The sequence below is a fragment of the Notothenia rossii genome (genome assembly GCF_949606895.1).
Source record: "Notothenia rossii genome assembly, chromosome: 5".
NCBI lineage: Eukaryota > Metazoa > Chordata > Actinopteri > Perciformes > Nototheniidae > Notothenia > Notothenia rossii.
The window spans coordinates 87640127-87666137 of NC_136903.1; the positions used below are offsets into that span (position 1 = coordinate 87640127).

The following is a 26011-nucleotide window of genomic DNA, read 5'->3' on the forward strand; positions in this document are numbered from 1 at the left end:
GACACATTGCATCTCAAATAATGTATTTGCTGCATTATTCAATATTAAAAAACAACAGCTAGACTTGGTGCGTCTCTAAGCAAATATCTCGATTGTGAAATATACGAGGGTCAGTGAATGCAGCATTATTTCCTGTTCAAAGGATATATCGTCAGTTGAAGCCGAAAGGGGGAGTTCAATGTATTTCATGTCAAGGCATTTCTTTGACATTCAGTTTAATGTTCATTTCTTGAGCCATGGCACAATAGAGAGCTTCTTCAGCATGTTTTGGGAATATTTCGACGCTGCTCGACGACTCGGGAATTCAGCGAGCGAGGTAAATGTTAGCACACAAGCTAATGCGGAGCTAGCCAGCAGCTAACTTACTGCAAACTAACAACCAAACGTTTATTTGTGTGTGTCTTAAACTGATTATACACACATGCTTAACCCAAGGGGAGGATTTTAGACACACACTGGGACTTTACACTGTCGGTGAACGGCTGGAAGTGTGTGTTGAGGGTAACGAAAGTAACGCATATCATCAACAAGTGGTCTTTTTTTCACTATGTGTATATGTGTGTGTGTGTGTGTGTGTGTGGGGGGGGGGGGGTTTGACATCCGAGTAATGGATTACATGTAACGGGATTAAGTAAACAGGATTCATAAATAATGTTACTGTATTCCCGTACAGTTACATTAAAGACTAAAAGCGTATGCTACGGGGGCTGACAGGTGCAAACGCGCTACAACGACCCAAAACACTTATATAAGGAGCTTCAGAAACGATGCATATATAGAAATGTGCCAAAACCCATGCAAATAGAGACACATCTTCAGCAACTAGACGAGTAAAAAGTGTAGTGTTTTTACTAAAAGTGCTGCATAAAGGAACATAATAATAAAGTAATGACACATGCATAACAACCCCATGTTTTGTTATCTCGTATTCGCTGGTTTATCTCCGCTTTGCTTTCAATGTCAGGTGTTACATAACGTGCATCATCGTTAATCTTTTAGTTATTTATTTATTTTTGCATTGCATGTCTTGCAACCAATATCTTGTTTTCATTTATTGAAATGGCACAACCTTCCCAATATATGTTGCACATTTGGTACCTCTCTTAGTATCTTCACAGCTTTCCACTTTAACAACACTGCATACGTTTGATTTGATTTCCTTATTCTGAGTACTTTTCTAATAGTAAACTGTACGTAGTTTTTTGGAACATCCAGATTTCATGTTAATCATTTTCTATATCTTTACGTATAATCGTTTTTATAGAAGAATCAGAATGGATTTTGTAGGTAGGCAAGTAGTAGTGTAAGTACTCTTACATTGTGGGATAAATGCTGCATACAAAAACACAGAAAGAAGAATACGTAGCAAAAAAATAGTATTTACTTTTTTTTATTTTTTAAATGAAGGCAATATTTACACAAAATATAATTATGTGAGATGCATTCCTCCTCCCATCATTTTGCACTTTTCTGCACGAACTGCCAATGATCTTTTATTGTTTTGCATTGCATCTCCTCTTTGTGCTCCGTACTGCAAACAATCACAACCAGAGTCGGTTTTGTTACCAAGTAGGTTTACGCATAAGAAGAATTGGCTTTGGTATATATATATGTGGTGCATGCAAAGACAGAAAGAAGAAGGAAAAAATTTGAAATAAATAATAATTATTATAAGCTATTTAAAAAGACGATTTCATGACTATTTCAACAAATATAATAATATTTGAGTTTTGCACTTTTCTGCAAAAAAAGACCACTTATCTTTTATTTATTTATTTTGCATTTTGATAATCCACACTGCAAACATTCATATGTTCCTTCAACTATTTTGCACATGTTTGCACAAACTACCGTTCATAAATTAGATTCATTTAGCAAATGTTTCCTTTTTCCCTCTCTGTTCTTCTGCTGCAAATGTATATATTATTTGTGCAATACTTTATCGTTGTACTGATAGCAACAGGTTAAGGCACAGGCAGGACAGTCATTCACTGTTATCCCTAGCATCCCCTAGTTGCCTTATTTCCTCAACAATATCGCCGGTTTCAACTAGACAGTTTGGGTCAGATTGTGTTTGTGTTTGTTTCTCCTACCCAGCGGGTCCGGATGAGTCTAGGGGAGATTTACTGGTCTACGTAAGAAGCTTAAATAGTCGCACACACACACACGCACACAGACACGTGCAGATATTGACAGGGAGAGCACACTTCATATCCAGGCTGTAACATGGAGTGGAAAAAATAGGATGTCCCGATCACCTTTTTTTGCTCCCGATCCGATTCCGATCATTTGATTTTGACAATTTGCCGATACCGATTTTTCCCTATCCGATCTTTATGCAATGCATTAAGACAAAAAAAAGGATTCAAGTTGTCCATAAAGGTTATTTTTTAATTTAAATTGGATATTCTATCCAACATGGATATAGCTTCTTTCTTTCACAGCAGCATTGGATCAGTTCAGTTGTGCAGCATTGGATCAAAACAAAATAAAGCTTATCAGTACTCGTTAGCTTACTGCTACAATTAGACACTGCGCCCACTCTGTTGCCAGATTTGAGAGAAATAAGCAGGTCTATGAAAACAAGCCCCAAAGAAGCAACACATACATGATGTTGTGTCATTTGAAACCAAAACTAAGGCCTCAGGATGACTTTAAGACTTGAACATGGTCATTTTTGTTTTGTAACATTGAATACAAAATTTTAAAAAAAAGTATTTAAAAAAAAAAAAAAAAATCCCATCTCCGATTTTTTTCTCCCGATTCCGATCTTTTGAAAATCACGTGATCGGCTCCGATCCCCGATCACGTGAAATCAAGTCAAAATAAAACATGAAACTGCAAAAAACACATACAAGTCGATATAGGGATTAATGTCACATATCTGCTAGGGTTGGAAATATATATCGATATATCATATTGTGGGGTAAGACTAGATATTGTAGCAGTCTTTTCCAAGTTTAAACTTTGTTTTTTTCCAAACCTACCAGACTGATCTAGCTGTTTGATTATTTCCTTGTACCAACTTTGTCGTTATATTCACATAAATGATTATTATTCATCAACAAAATCATATTTTATCTTTAAATATTTAGTCAAAGCAGTAATAGTCAACGCTACAATGACGTTGCATTATCGATACCGAGATATTTGTTACTGGATTTGAAGTTCATGACTTCGAGATGGCTCTTTCTAGGCAATATGAGACACTTTCAGCAGGAATGTATTGCAGGAATATTGTACAAAAAACATGCCAGGGGACATTCAAAAACTGGGCTTGCATTGCATGTAAACATATCAGAAAGAGTGGGCTCAGATCTAACAGATAAAATGCATATGCTCATGGATGAGAGGACGCTGATTTTGTCCCATCAACACATGAAGTAGAGTTGCTTGTCTTGTCAATCTCAAATGTGTTCAATAATTGTCATTTGGTCGTCTCATCATGAGAACATTTGTCATGTGGGCGGCGGCCAATCATAGATGACCTTTGCTGGCATTGGTGTCCAAACTTCAGTGTGACAGTAAACATCCCAGTGCAATTCTTTATGTACCATTGAGCGTCTATGGTTAGGTGAATTACAAGCTGATGACGACCGAGGTGACATCTAGGGATGTCCCGATCACCTTTTTTTGCTGCCGATCCGATTCCGATCATTTGATTTTGACAATTTGTCGATACCGATTTTTCCCGATCCGATCTTTATGCAATGCATTAAGAGAAAAAAAAAATTCAAGTTGTCCCTTAAGTTTATTTTTTCTTATTTAAATTGGATATTCTATCCAACATGGATATAGATTCTTTCTTTCAGAGCAGCATTGGATCAGTTCAGTTGTGCAGCATTGGATCAAAACAAAATAAAGCTTATCAGTACTCGTTAGCTTACTGCTACAATTAGACACTGCGCCCTGCCCACTCTGTTGCCAGATTTGAGAGAAATAAGCAGGTCTATGAAAACAAGCCCCAAAGAAGCAACACATACATGATGTTCTGTAATTGGAAACCAAAACTTAGGCCTCAGGATGACTTTAAGACTTGAACATGGTCATTTTTGTTTTGTAACATTGAATACAAAATTTAAAAAAAAGTATTTATAAAAAAAGAAAAAAATCCCGATCCCCGATTTTTTTCCTCCCGATTCCGATCTTTTGAAAATCACGTGATCGGCTCCGATCCCCGATCACGTGATCGGATCGGGACATCTCTCGTGACATCTTCTTAAACGGCTGGCTCAATGTTTAGGTAACCTTCGTCTCGTTCTTTTACATTTGAAATGACCACACAATGCACTTTACCAATGCATATCTTCAATATGTCTCTTTTTCTTTCAGTAGCTGTCTGCTCTTAGCTCATCAGGTATGCTCCTTCTACTCCTATGATCCTTCAGTCTTATTAAAGTCCTAGTTGCCTTCAGGAACAGCTATGAAGTTATATAAATAAGTTGAAGTATGAAGTTCACTCACATTAAGGATGTTGTAAGAAGTCTTGATGTTCTGCACTCTGTGTGAGTTACTGATATCTAGATGTCAGTAACATTGAGTATTGCAAACTATAACGTAAAGTTAGAAGTGGATTTCTCATCTGAATCCTAATTTCCTAGGTATGTTAACACATTCTTTTACAGGATACGTTTTTGTGAAAGCAGCTTCATGTTTAGAAAAAGTGACGCCATGATGTTTGCCATTATTCAACCATGATTGTTATTTTTCGTTTGAGTGACATACATAAACCCTGCTATAGTCATAAGGAGAGCACAGATTTCTTTTTGAATTATGCAAACTAACACGGATCAACTTGTAGCGTATTCTAGCCGCTGCAACCCACCTTAAGTGTTGTTTATTATCTTTAATATGCATTCACTAGATGTGAGGCAACAGAAGTTACTGCAAACACAGCAGAAGGTTCGTCTTGCAGAAAGGAGCCAGCAGTAAGATAAGCAATAACATAGTTTGAGAGGTTTCATGAAAAGCAGATGTTCGTCAGTAGCCTCTCTGACCTAAAGATCTGAACAGAACTGAACTTTGATGAGAAGTAGGTTTCCTCCTCTTTCATCTCCTACAACTGTCAGGACAGACAGCGGGACACTTTTGCAGAGAAGCTGTTATGTACGGCTTGATGTTCCTAAAAATATACCCCCGACTCTATATCAAGGTTTACCCTTCTTTCCCCACTTTCGGTGTCCCTGTCATTGTCGGTCCCACTGCATGAACCCTCCATCTATCGTGTGGTTGTATCTGCAGGAAGCCTTCCTCGAGTGAAAAGAGGAACATGTCTCTTTTTGTGTGGACAACATGTCATGATGTGTCCCAGCTGAGGGGACAGGTGGGAATCAATGCAGAGGTGAAGGTGCACTTCTGTGAGACTCTCCAGTAGGATGCACCTGGTGCTGGCCTATAGAGGTGCAGTGTTGACCTATTTTTCTTTTATAAATATTTGTCTTAATTTTCTTGTTCAACACAGAATTCCCACAGATGGAGTGAGTTGTGCAAACATGTAGCTTTACAGTCGAAAAGTAAAGACATTTTATAGAAAATAAAAATGCCACCAGCAGGTGTTGACGTGTTTTTGAAGGCCAACCCATAGAGTAAGCATCACAAACAGTAATGGGAATTTAATATTGGATTTCAGGATATTGCAGAAATGAGCTCTGCGGGCCGGGCAGCTCACGTTCATGATATTTAAACATTTTGTTCAGCAAGATGATATTCACATATTAACACCAATTTGTGCTTTTTTAAATGTGAGAAATGCAATTGGCATAAAAAGCTAACGTCATGCTATACTGCAAACTACATCTCGGTCACATGGCTGCGCATCACCGCCGCTAAGCTAAAGGCGGCTAACGGCAGCTAATGTCGGCGTCATGGCGCTTGGTAGTTCATTTATTCACTTTGTAAGCAACCACCATTTTTACGACACATAGAAGCTTCGTAGATTCACAAATGGAGCGTTTCCTAAAGTATTTTTAAGTATATCAAATCTAGTGATCTTGTGTTGATCACAGACATGATGGCCCATCAGGCGTCCAACCACAAACACTTTCAAAACATCATAGACATCAAGACAGGATTTCCGGGTTCTAGGACTCACTCATGTAGAAACTGCTGTTCTTCTGTTTCGGTCTCAAAATGATTTAAATCTGAATGGAGAAGTTGGTGTAACACAGAAGTGGGACACATGCCAATCAGGGCGGTTCTGTTCACGCCCACAAAGCATTAGACAAAGTGAAAACACCTGAGGGGTGTTTATAGCCTTCAAACTAAGTATAGGATGTCTCTCTGAAGACATGTAAAGACTGCAGCAAACTTTTGAACTTATCAAAGAAAATTCCACATGTGGGTTGCACCTTAGCTGAGGGTAACAATTAGAGTAATGCAGTAAAACACACATGTTTATTTTAGTTGTATGTAACCTTCAATTTATGAGTTATTATAGCAGCCCGCAAAAGGCTGATTAAAGTATTCACCATCATGTTTGTGGTGGTATTTAATTTGTTACCCGTTTCGAGTTTGGCTGCATAATAAACAAGGAAATATGAAGATTATAATCACATTATACTTTACATTATACAAAGCTTTGAAAATATATTCACTAAAAATCTATCGTAAGAGTTGTAGACCATTAACAGTTCTGCAAGATATACTGTATTAATAATTTTCATGTAAAATATAATCTGTAGTTGAACACGCTCTCAAGAGTCTTTTCTAAGGCAACTGATTGGAGCTGTATTAATTCAACTCTAACCAAATAGTAATTGTCATTTTCCCGCGATATAAAGAATATCAAATGATATTGTTTGGTTGACCATTGGTGCTTTTAAGAAACATTTACACAGTGAGAATTTAGATAAATATTCATCAGTAAAGTAGATATACTGGAATGACCAAGTGGATAAAGGCAGTCATATTTCTAACAGGTGTGTGGTGTAAAAAAAACAAAAACACTTGATACGATATCCCAAATCTACGCTATGGACGCTATCTGTACATATTTGAATGCCCTCTTTTTGAATGGTTTACTATCCTTGCATGTTTTCTTTTAAATTACATGGCTTTCCTTGGCCTCTGTTGTTCGAATTAACTTCTTCACGAGTCATGAATGTGTTTCGTTTTCATGGCCGTGGTGTTTCGGCCGCGGCTCTTTTTAAAAAGCCAGATGTGAACAAGATGTTCGGCCTTGACTGGGCTTAGTCAGTAGCAACATTTAATAGGCATCCTTAAAAGACAAAACGATTTGCAATTAGGTGCAATTCTATTCAATCTCTCTGGATAATGTGACATCGTGGCAAGGTGTGTGACCTCTGAAAGCTGAAAGCCTTGAACACAAAGAGGCCGCCACGTCTGTAATATCCACTCCGGTGCAATAAGGGATGAAGCTTCTTGAAGTGCACACTCCCGGCTGCGGAACATACTGTAAAGAGCACGGCATAAAAGGTGTTCAACTTCACCCAGCTGTTCATAAAAGCACTCTCGGTTGGGTTTGCTCAGCAGGATGTATGTGGGCATTATCAATCTTAGAAGCAGGGGGTCGCATGAGGAAAAACGTTTGTACCAGACGGTGCACCTGGGCTCATAAAATAGCCTCTTTTTTCTTAGGCTATTAAATAACCATTTGTAGCTATTAATCCAAATCATTTCCCATTCTTTGATTATCCACCACATTTGATTGAGGTTTTTTTCGCATGCCTTTTTAAAGACACAGGTGAGGATGACTACGTTTTAAATAGGGATGTCCCGATCACCTTTTTTTGCTCCCGATCCGATTCCGATCATTTGATTTTGACAATTTGCCGATACCGATTTTTCCCGATCCGATCTTTATGCAATGCATTAAGAGAAAAGAAAAAGAAAAAAAGCATTCAAGTTGTCCCTTAAGGTTATTTTTTTATTTAAATTGGATATTCTATCCAACATGGATATAGCTTCTTTCTTCCACAGCAGCATTGGATCAGTTCAGTTGTGCAGCATTGGATCAAAACAAAATAAAGCTTATCAGTACTCGTTAGCTTACTGCTACAATTAGACACTGCGCCCTGCCCACTCTGTTGCCAGATTTGAGAGAAATAAGCAACCAGGTCTATGAAAACAAGCCCCAAAGAAGCAACACATACAGGATGTTCTGTAATTTGAAACCAAAACTAAGGCCTCAGGATGACTTTAAGACTTGAACCTGGTCATTTTTGTTTTGTAACATTGAATACAAAAATTAAAAAAAGTATTTAAAAAAAAAAGAAAAAAATCCCGATCCCCGATTTTTTTCTCCCGATTCCGATCTTTTGAAAAACACGTGATTGGCTCCGATCACCGATCACGTGATCGGATCGGGACATCTCTAGTTTTAAAGCAATAGAGTGGAGCATTGATGACGTATTTTTGCAGAACGACACGGATGTTGGCAACGTAAGGGCACCTGCGACAACAAGTTGCAAACACACATTTAAGATACCGTAAGGATCATCTCCACATATGAACACTACTTTGTGGTTTTTGTTTATATCCAGAAGTAAATAGCTAACATTAAAGTGGACCTATCATGCTATATTTGAATAATATAGTGTAGGACCATACCTATATAAGGCATATTTATACTTTTTATTTTTCAAAATACCAAACAGATCATGCATTTTGGCCATTCCTCATTTCACTCAATTTAACACTGTCTTTGCATCATGGGCTGATTCTGTGAGAACAGCACCATCTACAGGCCTGGCATATGTACTACAACGTCTCCAGCGCTTTCCAACGGCAATGTCCTTGGCTGTCTCCTCCTGATTGGTGGAGTTGGCCCAATAGCCGTAGCGCCACTTCTGTGACGTCATAGAAGTGTTCAAATCTGGATCAGTCTGTATCAGATCCGTTGCAGCCCCTTTTTAAGAGATTTGGGTATGAAGGAAAAGAGAGAGGGTTGTGTTTTCTGACACTTGGTGAGTTCCCTGGAACACCGGGGACACATATTCATGTATAAAAGACGTACAAAAGACGTACAAAAGTGCATTTTGCATGATAGGTCCCCTTTAAGCTGAAAAAAACCACATCACTGCCGCATGGCCGCTAAGCTAAAGGTGGCTAATGTTTGGTATGGTGTTCTTTCTGTTGTAGTCTCATTTAGTTTTTGTTTGCAACTGTTATTTTTATGACACATAGAAGCTTTGGAAGTGGGGTAGATGCTGACTTTCGTTTTTACGTCATAGATTTGAAGATCTCTTAAGCTTGAGCTAACCACAGAACTTATTTCAGGCATCTTACCAAGTAAACTAAACAAACCTTGATGTCAAGACAAGGGGACCGGTAGCGGTAAAGTGTTGACTCGTATCTAACTTCTGAAGCACTCTGTAAGATTAGATTAGAAACAAATGAGCTACCTCTTTCTGAACAAATGTATCGCTAGCAGCAGGTCGAATGATTTTTCTTCTCTTAATGATTTCCAGTGAGAGCCATGGACAACTCTGTCACCTTGTGGCAGTTCCTTCTTCAGCTCCTGTTGGATTCCAGTAATGAGCACCTGATCTGCTGGACCAATGAGGAAGGGGAGTTCAAACTGCTGCAGGCGGAGGAGGTGGCCCGGCTGTGGGGAGCCCGAAAGAACAAACCCAACATGAACTACGACAAACTGAGCCGGGCTCTCAGATACTACTACGACAAGGTAAACACAGCAAGTCCTCTCTTCTGTTGGCGGACCACTTCTTCATGTCTCTTCTACATCAACATGTGTCCCCTCTTCTTCATGTCTCTTCTACATCAACATGTGTCCCCTCTTCTCCATGTCTCTTCTACATCAACATGTGTCCCCTCTTCTTCATGTCTCTTCTACATCAACATGTGTCCCCTCTTCTTCATGTCTCTTCTACATCAACATGTGTCCCCTATTCTTCATGTCTCTTCTACGTCAACATGTGTCCCCTCTTCTTCATGTCTCTTCTACATCAACATGTGTCCCCTCTTCTTCATGTCTCTTCTACATCAACATGTGTCCCCTCTTCTTCATGTCTCTTCTACATCAACATGTGTCCCCTCTCCTTCATGTCTCTTCTACATCAACATGTGTCCCCTCTTCTCCATGTCTCTTCTACATCAACATGTGTCCCCTCTTCTTCATGTCTCTTCTACATCAACATGTGTCCCCTCTTCTTCATGTCTCTTCTACATCAACATGTGTCCCCTCTTCTTCATGTCTCTTCTACATCAACATGTGTCCCCTCTTCTTCATGTCTCTTCTACATCAACATGTGTCCCCTCTGTGGAAAGAGACTCTGAAAGTTTCAGGAAAAAAGATTCTCTCTCTTTTTGATCCATTTCTATAAAAACCTGTCTGAAAATGAGCTGATCAGATTTTGGCCACTTTATGATGTCATAACGATGTCTTGTCTTGTTTTAGCCAATCAGCAACCAAGGTAACCCCCCCCCCCACCTTATCACCTGAATCTCCTCCTAGAGCACCATTGAGTTATTTGTAACCAAATCTCTCTCAGAGGGGCGTGGGGAGGGGCTCCTTATTTTCATCTAAAGTAACAGACAGAATCAGCACTTTGGAAACAGGGCTGAAACAGAGGGGATTATGGGTAATGCTGCAATGATCTGTTTGGTGTTTGGAGCCAAACACTTCAGAGACATGTGTCTTATATATCTGAGATCTATAATATATTGATGAAAAACAGTATAATAGTGGACCTTTGATGCATAAGATTAGTCTTATTGTGGTTAAGGTTTGCACACCACACTAAATATCCCATCACTGCAACACTAATATGGGGTCGGCCATCAGCTAGCTGCCCCATATATTGCTTTGTTGTCCATAGTAAACCTGATTGGTTGCACTCCCTAACTGACTCCTAAACACGTCATCTGACCAATCAAAGCCTGTTTTTGAGCGTCTGACGTTGGCCTCTTTGGGGATAACAATGTCAGAATATGGCCAAACTGTGCCCTTGAGTGTAGCATTGGCCCAAATGTTGATGATACATTAGGCTTTCAAAACATTTATCAGGTTTCAAGGAAGAAAAATAGCAATCTGTAAACAGATGTATTAGGTTTGTTCGGAGTAGTGCTGGTGCAGGATTGTTGTCCGGCCTGTTTCCAGAGTCAAATTAGAGGGTGTTTTCCAAGAGTAGTGGGGGTGCGCATGTCAGGGGCACTGTATGGGCTTGTAACGGATATCCATCTTTTAGAAGCTGTACTTTTTTAACAATAATGGTAGTTGGACTAGTCTTTTAATGTCCCTTCTGTTCTATGCCATGTCTTTTTATGCTGCTGCAACGCAAACATGTTCCAGATTGGGATCAATAAAGTACTTCTTATCTTATCTTAGACGGCATTGTACCTCTGACCGACGCAGCTAATGTTAGCAAATAATGTTCCTAACAGGATCTTTCCGGACGCGGCAGCTTAGGATAAGGCAGTCAACAATACATATATGACATGACACCTTTTTAAAAGTACTGATTAGAGCACTGAAAAGGATCAATGCAAAGCAGTCACTAATGGTGAGCCACAGTTCAAGGTTTTCTAGAAAAAGATGCATTTTCAAGTCCAGGTAAATACTGATTTAGATATTTCTCAGTGTCACAGTTAAACCTCAAAAAAGGGGGTGCAGTTGCAGCCTATATTTGTTTCATATGTTTTTTAATAATTTCCCCGGAACCCCTTTTAGGAAGACTAAAATAATGTATACTTAGTAACTTGCATCACTTAAAGTATGGTTGTTATAGCAGTCTGTAGCCACCATGTAAGTAGCATGGCCCCATCTACCCCCCCCCACCACCAGCCCTCCTTTATTTATACAGAACTAATCAACGTAATACGCTAGAAGAAGTGAAATGACACTTTTAATCTAGTACAATTTTGACTGCTATAAGAACGGACGTGGCACAGCTGTAACGCTGTTCCAGAAACTCCAAATGAGGTGAGATCATGCGAATGAGGTCAGCTTCTTAACTGTCAGTCTTAATCAAAACAATGACATGATGCCCGAGTTGAATAAGCACTCCTGTTTAGAAGCATTAGCAGCTGGATACTCTGAGGGGAATCAAACCAAAGAGAGCTCCAGCAAACAGAGAAACACAAGTTTATTGCATCTCAGATTTGTTCAAGTCTGCTGCTCGGTGGCAGACGGAAGAGAGGCGAGGGCTGTCTGTCTCTGCGTGTGGTTTGGCAGCAGAAGCACAGCCTGACCCTGTGGGTGTTCTGGGCAGGGCTGGTATGTTTGGCTGTAAGTAGCTGCTGCTAGTTTGGTGCAGACAGGAAGCGGAGCTGTCCCACGTTCAAGCCTTTTTTTGTGGTCTCATTCTGCTATTTGTGAACCCCATTGCCTCTTTGCTAGTGTCATGCATTGTGCAAGAAAGCCTTGTTTATAGTATTTGGTAAATTAGTCAACACAACTGCATTTAGAGAGTGTTTTTCCAGATCGCTCAAAGTACTTTTGCATAACAAAGGTTAGCATTCAAACACATTCGCCATACAAGGTGCCAAATGCTCTGGTTCTAGGGTTTGCATAAAGCAGGGAAAGCAGGCAGAGTTTGAGAAGAACAGGGATTTTATTTACCCAAATGATTCACAGTATCTAGGTTACAAGACACTGAAGGAGTTGGGTTAGCATTTGAGATTTGACACCTGTCGTAGCTTCATTCTTTGTTTTGTTCAAGCCACCTTTTTAAATAGACTAATGCGCTTTATAGAAATGTATTAGTTGTATTTACACTTGCTCTGACTGGCGGATGATGTGTTGTTTTTATGCGACTTGTGGTAAATAATAAATTAAATACAATTCAGCGACGGGAATATGCATTTCAAATAGTCAAACAATTCCAAAACTCAAATAAAATGATTTGAAAACGTAGATTTTCTTTCTTTATTATATGTTGTACGTCAGGGATGAGCAACTTTGATGGTAATGGGGGTCACATCATTGATGTACTGGCCACCAGGGGGCCGCAGATTCACTTGGAACACACACACACACAAATTCCATGTGTTGTATGTCATTATTAACAAATATACTAAGTCTGGCATCTTCATTGACATTTTACAATCAAAGGGAACATCCCCAAAAATGGGAACATCCTCTAATAAGCTCACTAAACAAATATCAGTTCACAGACATTTTATTTAATTTTTACAAGTGGCATGTTTGTATTGAACAGGTTATTAAACAGTGGAATCAAACTATTTTAAACTATTGGAAAGCACGGAAAATGTGTGTGCATTGAGATTAACCATTAAGATGACATACACATGAAGTCATGAACACTAACCCAGATATTAGTTGTCTAACTTGAACCTAAAACACTTGTAGCCTTTCTCTGCTGACGCACAATAAGGGGAATGTCAACACAGACACCTGTCAACCCGCACTCTGCTGTTCCTCAGCGCCGCTCCCCCTCCCTCCCGCTGAAATTATGAATGAAAAGCGTATAGTAATCATAGATCACAGGGCAGGGTATGTGACAGTTTGTTTTCATCTGATTTCAAATAAACAAAGTCTTGATTTTAAGAATATTAAACTTGTTTCGCCAAATTCAGATGATAAATACAACTGTTAAGTTTGTAAAGGCATAATTACTAGAGGCAACTTAACGTCACAGCAGGCCTAACAACAGCCGGTGTTTCTTGTGAGGGTTTCCCCGGGAAACAAACACAATACACACAAACGCGTCACAGATTATTTTGCGGTATTTGAAATCATGTACGCAGCTCGCGACGTAACTAGGAGTCTAGTGGACGGTATCAGTACTACAAGTACATTTTTATTAATTTTTTTATTTTTTTATTTTTTTATTAAAAGTGGGGTAGGTAAGTTTGAGAAACCGGCTCGAGATACACTTTTTGTTATATTGAATGGAATGCTCTTAACATCCAGATAGCAATGAATATCTTAAGTGCTTTGACAAAAAATCCATAATCTGTGGAAGCCGTGGCGCTGTAAAAAGCACGACCAATCATCTGGGCCGGCTAAAGTAACTGGATGGCCTACCTGCCTGTCAGCCTTCCATCTGTGCACAAACTTATCTCGTGCCCTCATTGGTCATGTGCGCGTTCGTGTGTGTTGGAGGAGGGGCTCTGTAAGGAAGTGGCAGATTTTTTCCGGTTGTGTATTTTCAAATTCTAGCGCACTCGAGCTGGTTTCTCCAAAATTACCATCTGAGGGCCGCAAAAAGAGGAGGTGGGGGGCCGCCCGGGGTCGCCATTTGCCCATCCCTGTTGTACGTCATATAATTTAACGGTTCAAAACTGTGGCGTCTTCCACACAGGTTGGCAATATCTGTGTCTCTTAAAGGCTGGCACCGTGGGATTTGTAGTCCTTTATAATCTATTGACTACAGAAGTCGCCACTAGGTGACAATATTTGGCTTTTTTCGCAAAAACAAAGAAAACTTGCTCTAACAACATCTTCAAATAAAAATAAAGTGCACTCTGAGTGTATTTGTGAAGTGAAACAAAAACCGAAAACCTAACCTGTTAAGATATCTCGTTTGTTCTGCTGCTTATAGTTCTATCAGTTATAGACATACACTTGGAGCAATTTGGGATCAAGTATCTTACTGAAGGACACATCGACATATTGACTGCAGGAACTGAAAATCAAACCACAGGCCTTCTGATTGGTCGGTGGCTACCTCTACAGCCGTTCACTCTCTGCCTATATGATGTTCCTTTTTCCTTTTGTTCTATTAACCAACATTTAAAACTTACATCTGCATTTGCTCTCCTGTGTCTTCCAGAACATCATAAAGAAGGTGAACGGGCAGAAGTTTGTGTATCGCTTCGTGTCCTATCCTGACATCTTGAAAGGAGACGTTGCCTCCCGGACAGAGGGCGGGGAGGCGGGTGCTGAGGGGGGCGTCCCTCCCCTTTTAAAGAGGGGAGACAGCAACCCACAAGATGGAGAGCCTGGTCTGAGCTCCAGCTCCAAGCAGTCGAACCGAAACGACTACATCCACTCCGGCCTGTACACCTCCTTCACCCTCAACTCGCTGCAGAACGGACGCCAGCTCTTCAAGTCCATCAAAATCGAGAATCCAGCGGAGAAGTTAGCGGACAAACGAGGAGTCGCTGCGTCCGCCCAGAACCAAGAGCTGTCTCCTCCGCCTCAAACCGCTCTGCCGTCCGTTATAAAGTTTGGAAACACGCCTCCAAAGCCAGCGCCGTCCCCTCAGGTTTCCGTAGAGATGACCCTGATGTCCAGCCACTTGGGGGGTGAAGACATTCACACCATCTCCTCCCTGCCGTCTCACTCAGTTTACTCCTTAGAACACACCCGCCCGTCAGCAACGACGTTCAGCATCCAGGAGCTGACCTCTGCCAGCCCGTCCCCCAGCCTCGCGCCCGACTCCTCCCAGGAGCTGGTGATCGACATCGAGTCCGGATCGTCTCAGACTGCAGACAATCAGGCCCGGGAGAAGGCCCGTATACATCAGAATCAGAAACAGTTTTATTACCAGGTAGGTTGACACGTACGAGGAATTTGACTTGATGTCATGGTGTGTACACTCAGGCACAGGAGAAGGCTAGTATACAGGGGAGACACATCTCAAGGTTCAAGGCTTTTCTATATATTTTTTAGATCCTCTGGAGCAGAGGGAGGAGCTGTGGATTATTGTTATTGATTAATGTATCAGTGTTTCTTAGGGTCAAAAACACTAAACTCACAACTTAAAATGAAAGCGTTTAGTACTAGAGTAAAAGAGCACATGTTCAATGTGAAAAGTGACAGTAGATATAGATTAGTTGCAATTTGGTGCTATATATTTATATTTTTTAAAAAAAAGTTTTTTTTAAACACCATGAATTTCAGGGGGGGCGCGGGGCTCCGTTGGCGGGGCGTGGGGCTCCGTTGGCGGGGATCCGTTGGCGGGGCTCCGTTGGCGGGGCACGGGGCTCCGTTGGCGGGGCGCAGTGCCCCTCCAAGACAATGGTAGGGGAAACACTGGATACAATAATGCAAGTAAATAGAATATAAATATTGCAAAATAGTGCATCTCATACAATGCTGGTTCCTTTAAAGAGGAAATAATTGGAACGTTACACTTGAAAAGCCCTGAAAATGTTCTTTCAATCGGCTTCTTTGGGCAAAAATGTTCGGCCAAAGATTATTCATTTACACGATAGAGAAGTGCAGGAATGAGTTCTTCAATCAGGAAATGTTTAGGGATTGCTAAACGCAAAATGGCAAACGATTCTTTACGTTTCTGACTCAAATATAAGTTTCCCTTTGAGCTCTGGTTTCCACTAACTCATCAGCGAAATATCTAACTACCAAATATTTTCAATATGTTCCCCAGCGTAGTCTCTAACTGTGTTTCCTGCTGTTCAGTGCTGAGTGCACAGTGAAAAACAATACATGCTATGAGAGCGATGACATTAAACCAATACCTTCAAGTTGTGGCGAATAATTGAGCTGAACAGTTGCTCAACTGGGACAATGCCAGTGTGCTTATTACGTATGCAAATCATTCTCCATTATATAAATATTATGATGGGTTATAATTCTAAAGTGCATACACATACCTCTCACGTTTGAAGTGAATGAATGAAACGCGTGTAGTGGCTGTAATCCCTCTCCTCTCCGGCAGGTGGACAGCGGGATGGGTTTGTCCGGAGATGAGACCAGTTTCATGGACGCTGACACCAGCTCCTCGTCTCTGAGCAGCAGCAACACGATGTGCATTCTGAGCGCCGCAAAGGCACGCAAACCTCCCAAGATACTGCAGATCAGCCCCCCCACTCTGCTGGTCACCACCTCAGACTTCTCCCCCATGAACCTCTGCAGCCCCTCCCTCCCCACGGCCTCCCTCACACCAGCAATGCTACAGGTGAGAGCGTGCACTCATTGCTATTTGGTAGTTTGATTTGATTATAACAAGAATTATTATACAATACAAACTTAATCCGTGTCAAATTGATATACAAAAATATTACTGGTTCTAAGTTTACACTTATTCAACCCACCCCTTCTCACAAAAACGAAATGATTAACATATATATGTAGTTAAATATCTATTAAAGCAACACATTTATACGATACGAGAACACTTGAATGGTCAGATCAAGTCTGAAATGCTCCTTGCATCACAGCAGCACCATGTGTAACAACAACAGACACATATCAAGACACAATACATGAACACCAAACATTCATGATCAGTGGAAATGGTCATGACATGGGACCTTTAATTCGGCTAATGAGTTGGTAGGACTGGTTCCCCAAGTCCTTAAAGGGGACCTATCATGCATAATGCACTTTTTGATCTCTTTTATACATAAATGTGTCCCCGGTGCGTCGGGGAACTCACGCACCGTCAGAAAATAAAACCCTCTCTCTTTTCCTCAAATCTTTTAAAAACGGGGGAACAACGAGCGGATACAGATTTGCTGCCCATATGATGTCATTTCGGATGGTGGACCCACAGAAAATCAGAAACAATGCCTGACGTGTTTTGGATGTAATCTCGTCTTTGTTTTCATTAGCAAGCCTCGCTAACACTCAGAGCTAACCTGTACTGGAGAGTAGGGGTGGGCGATATTGAAAAATATATTATCACGATATTTTTCAAGCAGTATCACGATAGACGATATATATCACGATATGTTTTCATGTCGGTTATTATGGTTATTTTTCAAGTGACTTAACAGAACAACCACCTACAAGGTAACAGAAACTAAAACAAAAAGGAGTAACAGACCAAAATAGCATTGGGTTTTTTTCTGAAATGAATCCCTGAATGATCAATTCAACATTTTGATATGGCTTCAAGGCACAGTTTCTCAGTATAAAAATGAACTTTCTGAGGTAGCACTAGCAGGGAACATCAATAAACATGAAAAGGAGGGTAAAACATAACTAAGTAAAACATAAAACATCAATGAGGAAAAGTCAGTGCCAAACAATTAAAATGTAAACTTTAGACTTGAAGTGCAATAAAAGACTTTAGCATAACTGAAGGGAAAAACTATATAAATACCTTATTGATAAAATAAAATATAAGCCAACAGAATCAAACAAGACAATAAATAAAGTGCAATACTGTCTGAATCCTGACTAGACAGCTTTAGAGCATGTCTTTCACATCAGTTTTTTTTTTATTTTAAATTTCTAATTTTTTATATCACGATAGATACGATATCTCTGAGAAAGCATATCGTGGAGACCTAATATCGTCACGACTATATATATCGTCATATCGCCCACCCCTACTGGAGAGCACATGTGTTTTAAAAAGCAGGAAATAAGAAAATAACTCACCTTGTGATAAACCCGCAAGAGAAAAAGCCTTTGAGCTCCATACTGTTTCAGAAATAATCCTTGACGTGGTTTAGAACAGGATGGCGTTTTATCACAGCAGAATTTAACTTTATCTCCGGTAGAATTCTGATCAGGCATTAGCTCCGCCTCCTCTAACAGGGCTGCAATAGAGGGGTTTGAGCAGTATGAGGCATGGCTGCAATGGGGGATCTGTTTGGTATTTTAAGCAAAACACTTCACAGACATGTTTTGTATAGGTATGGCCCTACAATATATGTTTCTAATATAACATGATAGCTCCACTTTAAGTAACAAATCCCATATCTATCTAAATATTCTGCTGCAATCCATATTTGTGGTCTTCAAAAAATAACATCTTGCACTCCTTGCTACACACAAAGCATCGAAACTGGTTACATTCACACAAGAAAGATGATTTGATAATATGACACTAAATCTTATAACTTTACTCAAATGTCCAATTGTGCTCGAGGATTTTCTTTTGGCATGAAGACAGCATAACACATGACGACACATATCTATAATCCAAACCTTCAATAGAAGCTTTCAACGTAATAAAAACAAACATTTTGTACAGCCAACTAATAAAGTCATTTAGCCATTATACCATAGGAGCTCATTCCCAAACAGACATGGATGCTTCATCTGATCACATATTGAATTATATTTCTTCTGAAGGCTTTCAATTACAAAACCTGCCTCTTTCAAATGAACACGCTCAGATTAGATTATCAGAGTCAGAAGCAGGATTATTGCCAGGTAGGTTCACACATACTAGGAATTTGACTTGATGTCACGGTGCAGACAGAAAATATAAAAAACAAGAAATCTAATATAAAACAAAAAATATCTTACACCGTAATAAAATACAGTTAAATAGCAATAAAAATAAAGCAGTAATTTACATGGAAATAGAATGCTATGAATGAATTTTAGAATATAAAATGTGAAATAAGAATATGTGCAGAAAGGAGTATGAACATTGTGTGCATTAATGGGGGGGGGCCGGGCCTTGTTTAAGAGGCCGGTAGCTGAGGGGAAGAAACTGTTCAGGTGGCGAGAGGTTTTGGTCATGATGGAGCGCAGAGGGAACAGTTTGTGTCCAGGGTGGGAGGGGTCGGCCACTATCTTCGCTGCCCGCCTCAGGGTCCTGGAGGGATGGCAGATTGCAGCCCATTACATTACATGTTGCTTCTTAGACGCTTTTATCCAAAGCAACTTGCATACTCAATACTGTGGACAATCCCCACAGGAGCAACTTGGGGTGAAGTGTCTCAGGGACACAACGACATGCTGACTGCAGTGGGGTTTGAACCTATGACCCCCTGATCCGAACACCAACGCACAACCCACTGCGCCACACGCTTCCCTATCATCTTCACTTTATTATAAATAATGTATTGATCCCAATCTGGGAGATTTCTTCGTCACGCGGCAGCATGCAGACTTTGCACTTGAGGTTAAAAATGAAGTAAAATAGAAAGTAAACAGTTAACGATATACACATATTGAAAGATAAAGAGTGTCACACACTATAAATACACATCATTAAACAATAATACACTGACGTCAATTCTGTATATTTCCACTCTCCCTTAAGATTAAACCAAAGCAGAGTCCCTTTAAAGTGACGTCCTCGACAGTGTGCCAAAGATCAATCCATGCCTCGTAAACTGCTGCAGAACTAGAGATCTAATCTGTACTGGTTCTGACCAGCAGGGGGCAGCAGTCATCTGGCCCGCCTGGCTCGCTGCTCTTGTTTTGGTGGTTGTTCCACTGAAGCTGTCTGCAGACCACATGACGCTGGGTGCTGCTCTGTAGAATTTGGAAGTCTATTAGATTTGCTGGTTCAAACAATGTTGTTATTATTCTGTCCCTCCCCAGAATCACGAGATCCAGACAGTTCACATATGGATGAGTTCCTCTTTCTGGTTTGTGGTCTCAGTGATTGACTTTAAAGGGACCCTATTATGCTGTTTCCTGTAGTGTGTTATAAAGGTTTTTCTGCAGTGGTCTGCGAAGGATAAATTCCCCAAATCCTCCCTCCTTCCTCGAAATGCCTCCATTGGACTCCTTTGTTTACCATTGACATTAGGGCTGCTCGATTATGGCAAAAATCATAATCTCGATTATTTGAGTCAATAATTGTAATTGCGATTATTAAATGCGATTATTCATTGACTTTGAAAACATCAATTTATCGGAGAAAAATTGAACAGTATGTTTTTAAAAGTTGATTACCCTGAACTTTAAGTATAATTCAACTGAAAAACCAAAAAATATATAATAAATAATACAAAAATAATCGTTTTATTTCGATTACGTTGTTTTCGTAATCGTTGCAAGCCATAATCGTAATCGCGATTTAAACATCACTATGAAACACTTGCGATTAGAGCTCCAACACATTGTATGTGATAGGCTAAGGGGCGGGACATCTCTTAGCCATTGACCAATCACAACAGCTAACCAAACAAATACTGATATATCTTTTAAAACAAAGCTATTATCTGCCATGCTTTCAACCTTTACTTCAACAACCCTGACCCTTTCTCCCCCGTCCTCAGACTCCCACTCTGTTGCTGACTCCCAGCCCTCTGCTGTCCAACATCCACTTCTGGAGCACCCTCAGTCCGGTGGCTCCTCTCAGCCCGGCCACCCGGCGCCAGGGAGCCCATCTGTTCCAGGTCAGTACCTCAGAGTTTAGAGTGTCAGCCTGTCACAGCTGAGTTCTCTTGTACTTACTTTTGTATCTCTCCTTTAACTCATTGTTTTACTATATCAGAATCAGAATACCTTTACTTGTCCCACAGAGGGGACATGTACATTTGAGACAAAGACAGCTTAATTATAACACTTTAGACGCCAAACCGGTTCTTTCATACTTTTTCTGTTTTCCTTTCACCTCATCTATCAGTTCCTGTCTCTCTACACACTTTATTATTCTACTTACTTTTGTATTTATCTCTGTCTTAACTCCTTGTTTGACTTTAGACTATTTATCGGCTGCTATCACACCATTTTCTACATGTTACACTTATTTATTTTACTGGGACTGGATGTGTATTTTGTTAATTGTCTTTTGTGTCATTTCTTTTTTTAGCTTTAATATTTGATGCAAGCTTTCTGTATTAACCCTTGTGTTGTGTTCGAAAGCTGTTACCGTTCATGGTGTTCGCGGGTCAATTTTGACCCATGATTTACCTCAGTCCAAAACACACAAAGAAAATGACTATCATCATAATATTGTTTTAACTACATTATAACTAATTTATAATGCATTCATAACCGTACAATCCTGTTGTAATGTTATTGTATGGCCCCAAAACACATTACACCACATATTCACACGTGCATGTTCAGGTTCAAGTGTTAGTGCACATATTCTTTGAGAAAGGTTGAGTTCCCGTGGGGGGAGGGGAGACCAGGTGTATGTTGTGAAAAATGACTGTTACAGTGGATGAAGGGGGCGGGGGAGGGGTGGGTAAAGTCAAAGATGATTCGTGATTGGGCCAAATTTGACACCGAGTCCCCCAAAAACAATTCTGCTGGGTCGCCCCAGACCCGAACACCAAATGATACACTTTATGTTTTAGAGACCTTCAGACTTGGCTAAAATTATCAAAATCAGTTTTGTAGTGTTTATATATCTGCTGTGGAGGATATCATGAAGCCTTGTTCCGATACAAAAACTAGAGCGTAGTTATTATATCATTTTAACTTGAGACGGGTCACGGGAGACCCCAACACAACGTAAGGGTTAACCACGTTAATGTTCCCCTCCATCAGTTCCTGTCTCTAGAACTGTCTGACACATTGTCTTCTGTTCCAGTTCCCATCGGTCCTCACTCCTCAGTTCCAGATCCCTATACACAGTCTGGATGGGACCAACACACCCGGACCCATTTCCCCGAAGACATAGGATTAACCCCCAATTTACAGTATCACAACATTTAGACTGAGACGCCTCCCCCTCCTCACGCTCCACCCCCTGCTCCCACACACAGGACAATGATGTGGGAGCCATTCCTCATCGCTCTGGTGCTTTAAAGCTCTCCTCCGCAGGATTCACACTACAATCAGACATGTGGAGAGATGTTGACGGATGACGGTAACATGTTCAATTTGTTCCCGAACATTTACACCCTGAGGATGCTATCCTGTACTCGAACGTGCTGACTCCATCGTTCCCTTTTTTTGCACTTTTGGATTTAATTTTTCGGGATTATTTTTTTTGCGGGGGGGGTGATCCTCAGTCACAACAATTTGAAGGAGGGAGGCATATCCATGGCAACAGTTTTTGGATTGTACCCTCAGCAGCAGTGACAATCTGCGTCCCATGTGGACACACAGATGAGTAGAGGTGCAGATATCTGAATATTTCCTTTTATAGAATCCCTTCTTCTCTTTCTGCCAAAAAAGCCATGTTCTGTTGTAACCTGTTTTCTCCTCGTTTTGACTTCTGTTCCTTATTGTTCCCTGTCCTGACTTTGCTGAAGGGTAGCGCTTTAACCTGAAGGTGTGCATGTTTACCTGCGAGTCTTTTATCTCTTGCCCAGCTCTTAAGTGTTAAGCCATATCCGACACGTTGACTTTCTCAGCGTGGCCAAGCTGAACCTCCCGTCATGCCTCCGTGTCACTTTTTCTAAAGTAAACAGGAAGTCACACTGAACTCCGGTGTGCCTCCAGACAGTCAGCTGTCAGGTGGGATTGAAAAGAAGTGAAGCCATAACTCTTTACGTGCATCGACTCTGCAAGCAACAAAACACCACCTGCTCTTATGGTGTCCTCTATAGGTTTGTGTTTCTCCCCCCCCCCCCCCCCCCCCCGTAACGATTCTCTCTGACCAATCAGCAGTCGAGAGTGTTGACGTCACTAGTTCAGCCCTGGCCCTGGCCTGATAGAACCACGATCAAAAACTGGCCTGGCCGATTAAGGACGCTTAAACGGGGCTACCCGCTGCAGTGGAAATGCGCCATAATATTATGAAATGTTTAGCCACCCCAATACTGACCATTTTTAATAAATAATGATCAGTGATGTGGATATAATGACCAAGTTGATCAAATGCTAATAACAGAACAGCTAGAAGCATCTGGTCCATTTTGGAAAATACATCAGAAAATTACTCAACCAGGAAATATCTGCCATGTTCTGATAATGCAATAAAAACTTGCCTTTTATGACCATTTGATATCATCTAGATATTTAGCCCAGCATTAATGTCAGTTTGTCTTGTTTTGTAGACGTCACTATTTAATGGCTGAAAGACTGCTCCTGTTCACCAAAATAATTCGAGCCAAAAAAACACTTTTACGAGAAAAAGAGTTCCCTTTGGACACGGCAAGGCAAGCTGTTACCTGTGAGAAGACAAGCTGCTGTCCTCAGCTTCATGTTTACATAAAGAGATCTTGTTTAATCTAATTTGGCAAGGTTATTCCCAAAGTGAGCCATTTGAACCAAAGCCGAACAACATTCTTCACATAAAGCAGAATCACACCAGACTTTAAATGAACAGGCTGTGTGTCATGTTGCTTACAGCGTCAGAGCATTATTTTATTTTAAACTGAACGTCCAAAATGAGCGGCTAGACTCGTCACAGTCCCGCCTTAACCTCTGCCGAGCCTTATCCCCCTGAAGCACATCAGCTGTTCACCCTGAAGCACCTTCCTCGCCCTTAAACTCCTCCTCCTCACTATCAGCCATGACAATGTAAATGACTTTGAAGCCATAAGTCTGCGACACAGACTTCAGATGTAGATCCCACATTTCTACGCTAATAAATGTACAAATTGTACACAACACTTGTTTACATGATGCTTGGATTGAACACGCTTAAGTGTGTCTTTACCTAAGTGTCCCTTTCTAACCCAGGGATGGATGACCAGCTAATCTTCTCATTTCTACTAGACATTTGCCCCCTCCGCCTGCAGTCCGTCACACTGACATACGGTGCCTTACCACAGCCAAGTGAAGCTCTACCGCGGATGGAGCTCGATCATTTAATCCAGAAATAACGACATGTTTGTTTTTCTGCCATATCTTTGAGTAGACCAAACCAGAGCCCCAGAAGTTTGGCGTAAAACTTCACGGGGATGTTTAGTGAGAGTTCACTGCGGCTTATGTACAGCACGATCTTCATGCTCTGCCGTGCGCTCTGGTACGGTGGCCAGCCCGTGCAAACGTGCTTAAAAACAACGGGGACCCTTAAAAGAGACGCACACAGCTGGGACCGGAGCACTTGTTGACGCTCTGGGATTGGCACTCAAGCGTTCTGTCAGTCTATAAGAAATGCCGAGGTTAGCTACGTTAGCTAGCTAGCTAGCTTACAACAGACCTGCAATTGAATGGAAAGGAATCGTGCGTCTTAGGAAAAGTTCCTAACAACAATGACAGTTGGCCAACTTTAAAATCCCCGAACGTCAACAAGCGCTCAGGTCCCATCTGTGTGCGTCACTTTTTAGTGTCCCCTGGAAACAGGTTTTGAGTTCTTTGCAGCGTCACGTTTGTGCAGCGCTTTTTAGTAAACGCTGCGCTTGTTTTGTGAAGTTTGTGAGTGTTTTCTGAATTCAGCGCATGAGTTGCTGAAGATGTTTCTTCAGTTGCATGTGTTTTGGCACAACGTTTTTTTATCTGCAGTGCGTTTCCTACAATGGAAGTGTTTTGGGTCGTTTTCACCTGTGGGCCACCGTACTCTGGGATGCTTACATGTACATACAGACAGCGATATAGGTTAATATGCAGAGCATGTAATCAGTCTCTTTCCAACCTGCTTTAAATGTTTGTGATAACACATTTTCAAACTATATAAATATATATAAAAAAGCTGTTATTTCTTGTGTAATTTTCCTGTAGAATTGAAAGATTAATTTCTATTTTTGTAATGGCCAGATAGATAGACGTCTGCTATTCTCTGATTTAATGTGCATGTGCTTATTTTTGTAATGTTGTGTTCCTCTTGTGTTTGGGAGGCGGCGGCCCCATGCTGGCTGTTTTCGGGAATCAAAGCCTTATGGAGGAGAAATCTAAATCTATGTTTTATATGTAAATGTTTTGATAGTGTTGATATTGTTCATGCAAATGTTGTGATGGGACGTTTGCACTTAACGGGGTTCCTGTAGTATTGGATTCTGTCGCTTTTCTATGACTTTCCTTTTTGATGACATGTTGACATTTTGCTTACTCAGAAATGTATATTTTCCCAAAGGGAGGATAACAATTATGCACTTCGTATTTTATACAGTAAATCTAGTCTTTTACAATATAAATCTAAGGATTTACAAGGATTTTGTGATTAGGCACTACCACAGAATATTTATTTATGTGAATTTGGAGTAAAGCCCAATAGAATTGGTAGCTTATCTTGCATTTTTGCAGTAACTTTGAAAAACTATAAAATAGCTTGATTAAAAACTCTGAGCCCATTTGAAAGTTTCCTCCATGAAGTCTTTAAGGACTTGTCATTTGCATATTTGTATCTTCTAACGTTTTCTCTTATGTTAAAATGTAGAATCTTCTTTTGAAAAGATCATGCTTTGTTCGGTCCAGTTCTCTATTTGTTTGTTGCTTTTTCAAATGTTTACAGGCTGCTTGTCTTAAGTGGCATTTCGATGTTCGAGAGTTGTCGAGGAAGTGTTTCTAGAGATGTGTGAGACCGATAATAAAAGATCTCTAACTAATCACCCCGGCTTCTGTCATAACTTAAAGGTCTCATGTCATGACCATTTCTACTGATCATAATTCCATTGTTGAGGT

The 26011-nt window shown here is 40.5% G+C and overlaps 1 protein-coding gene across 1 annotated transcript; it reads left to right on the forward strand.

Annotated features, from left to right (window-relative positions):
• Positions 1-128: 128 nt before the first annotated feature.
• elk4 (ETS transcription factor ELK4) lies at positions 129-25938 on the forward strand. Its single transcript, XM_079683106.1, has 6 exons — positions 129-316; positions 9429-9643; positions 14715-15434; positions 16566-16805; positions 20824-20943; positions 22089-25938. Exons 2-6 carry the CDS (start codon positions 9437-9439, stop codon positions 22176-22178), a joined length of 1377 nt encoding a protein of 458 aa, XP_079539232.1. The 5' UTR covers positions 129-316; positions 9429-9436; the 3' UTR covers positions 22179-25938.
• Positions 25939-26011: the final 73 nt, after the last annotated feature.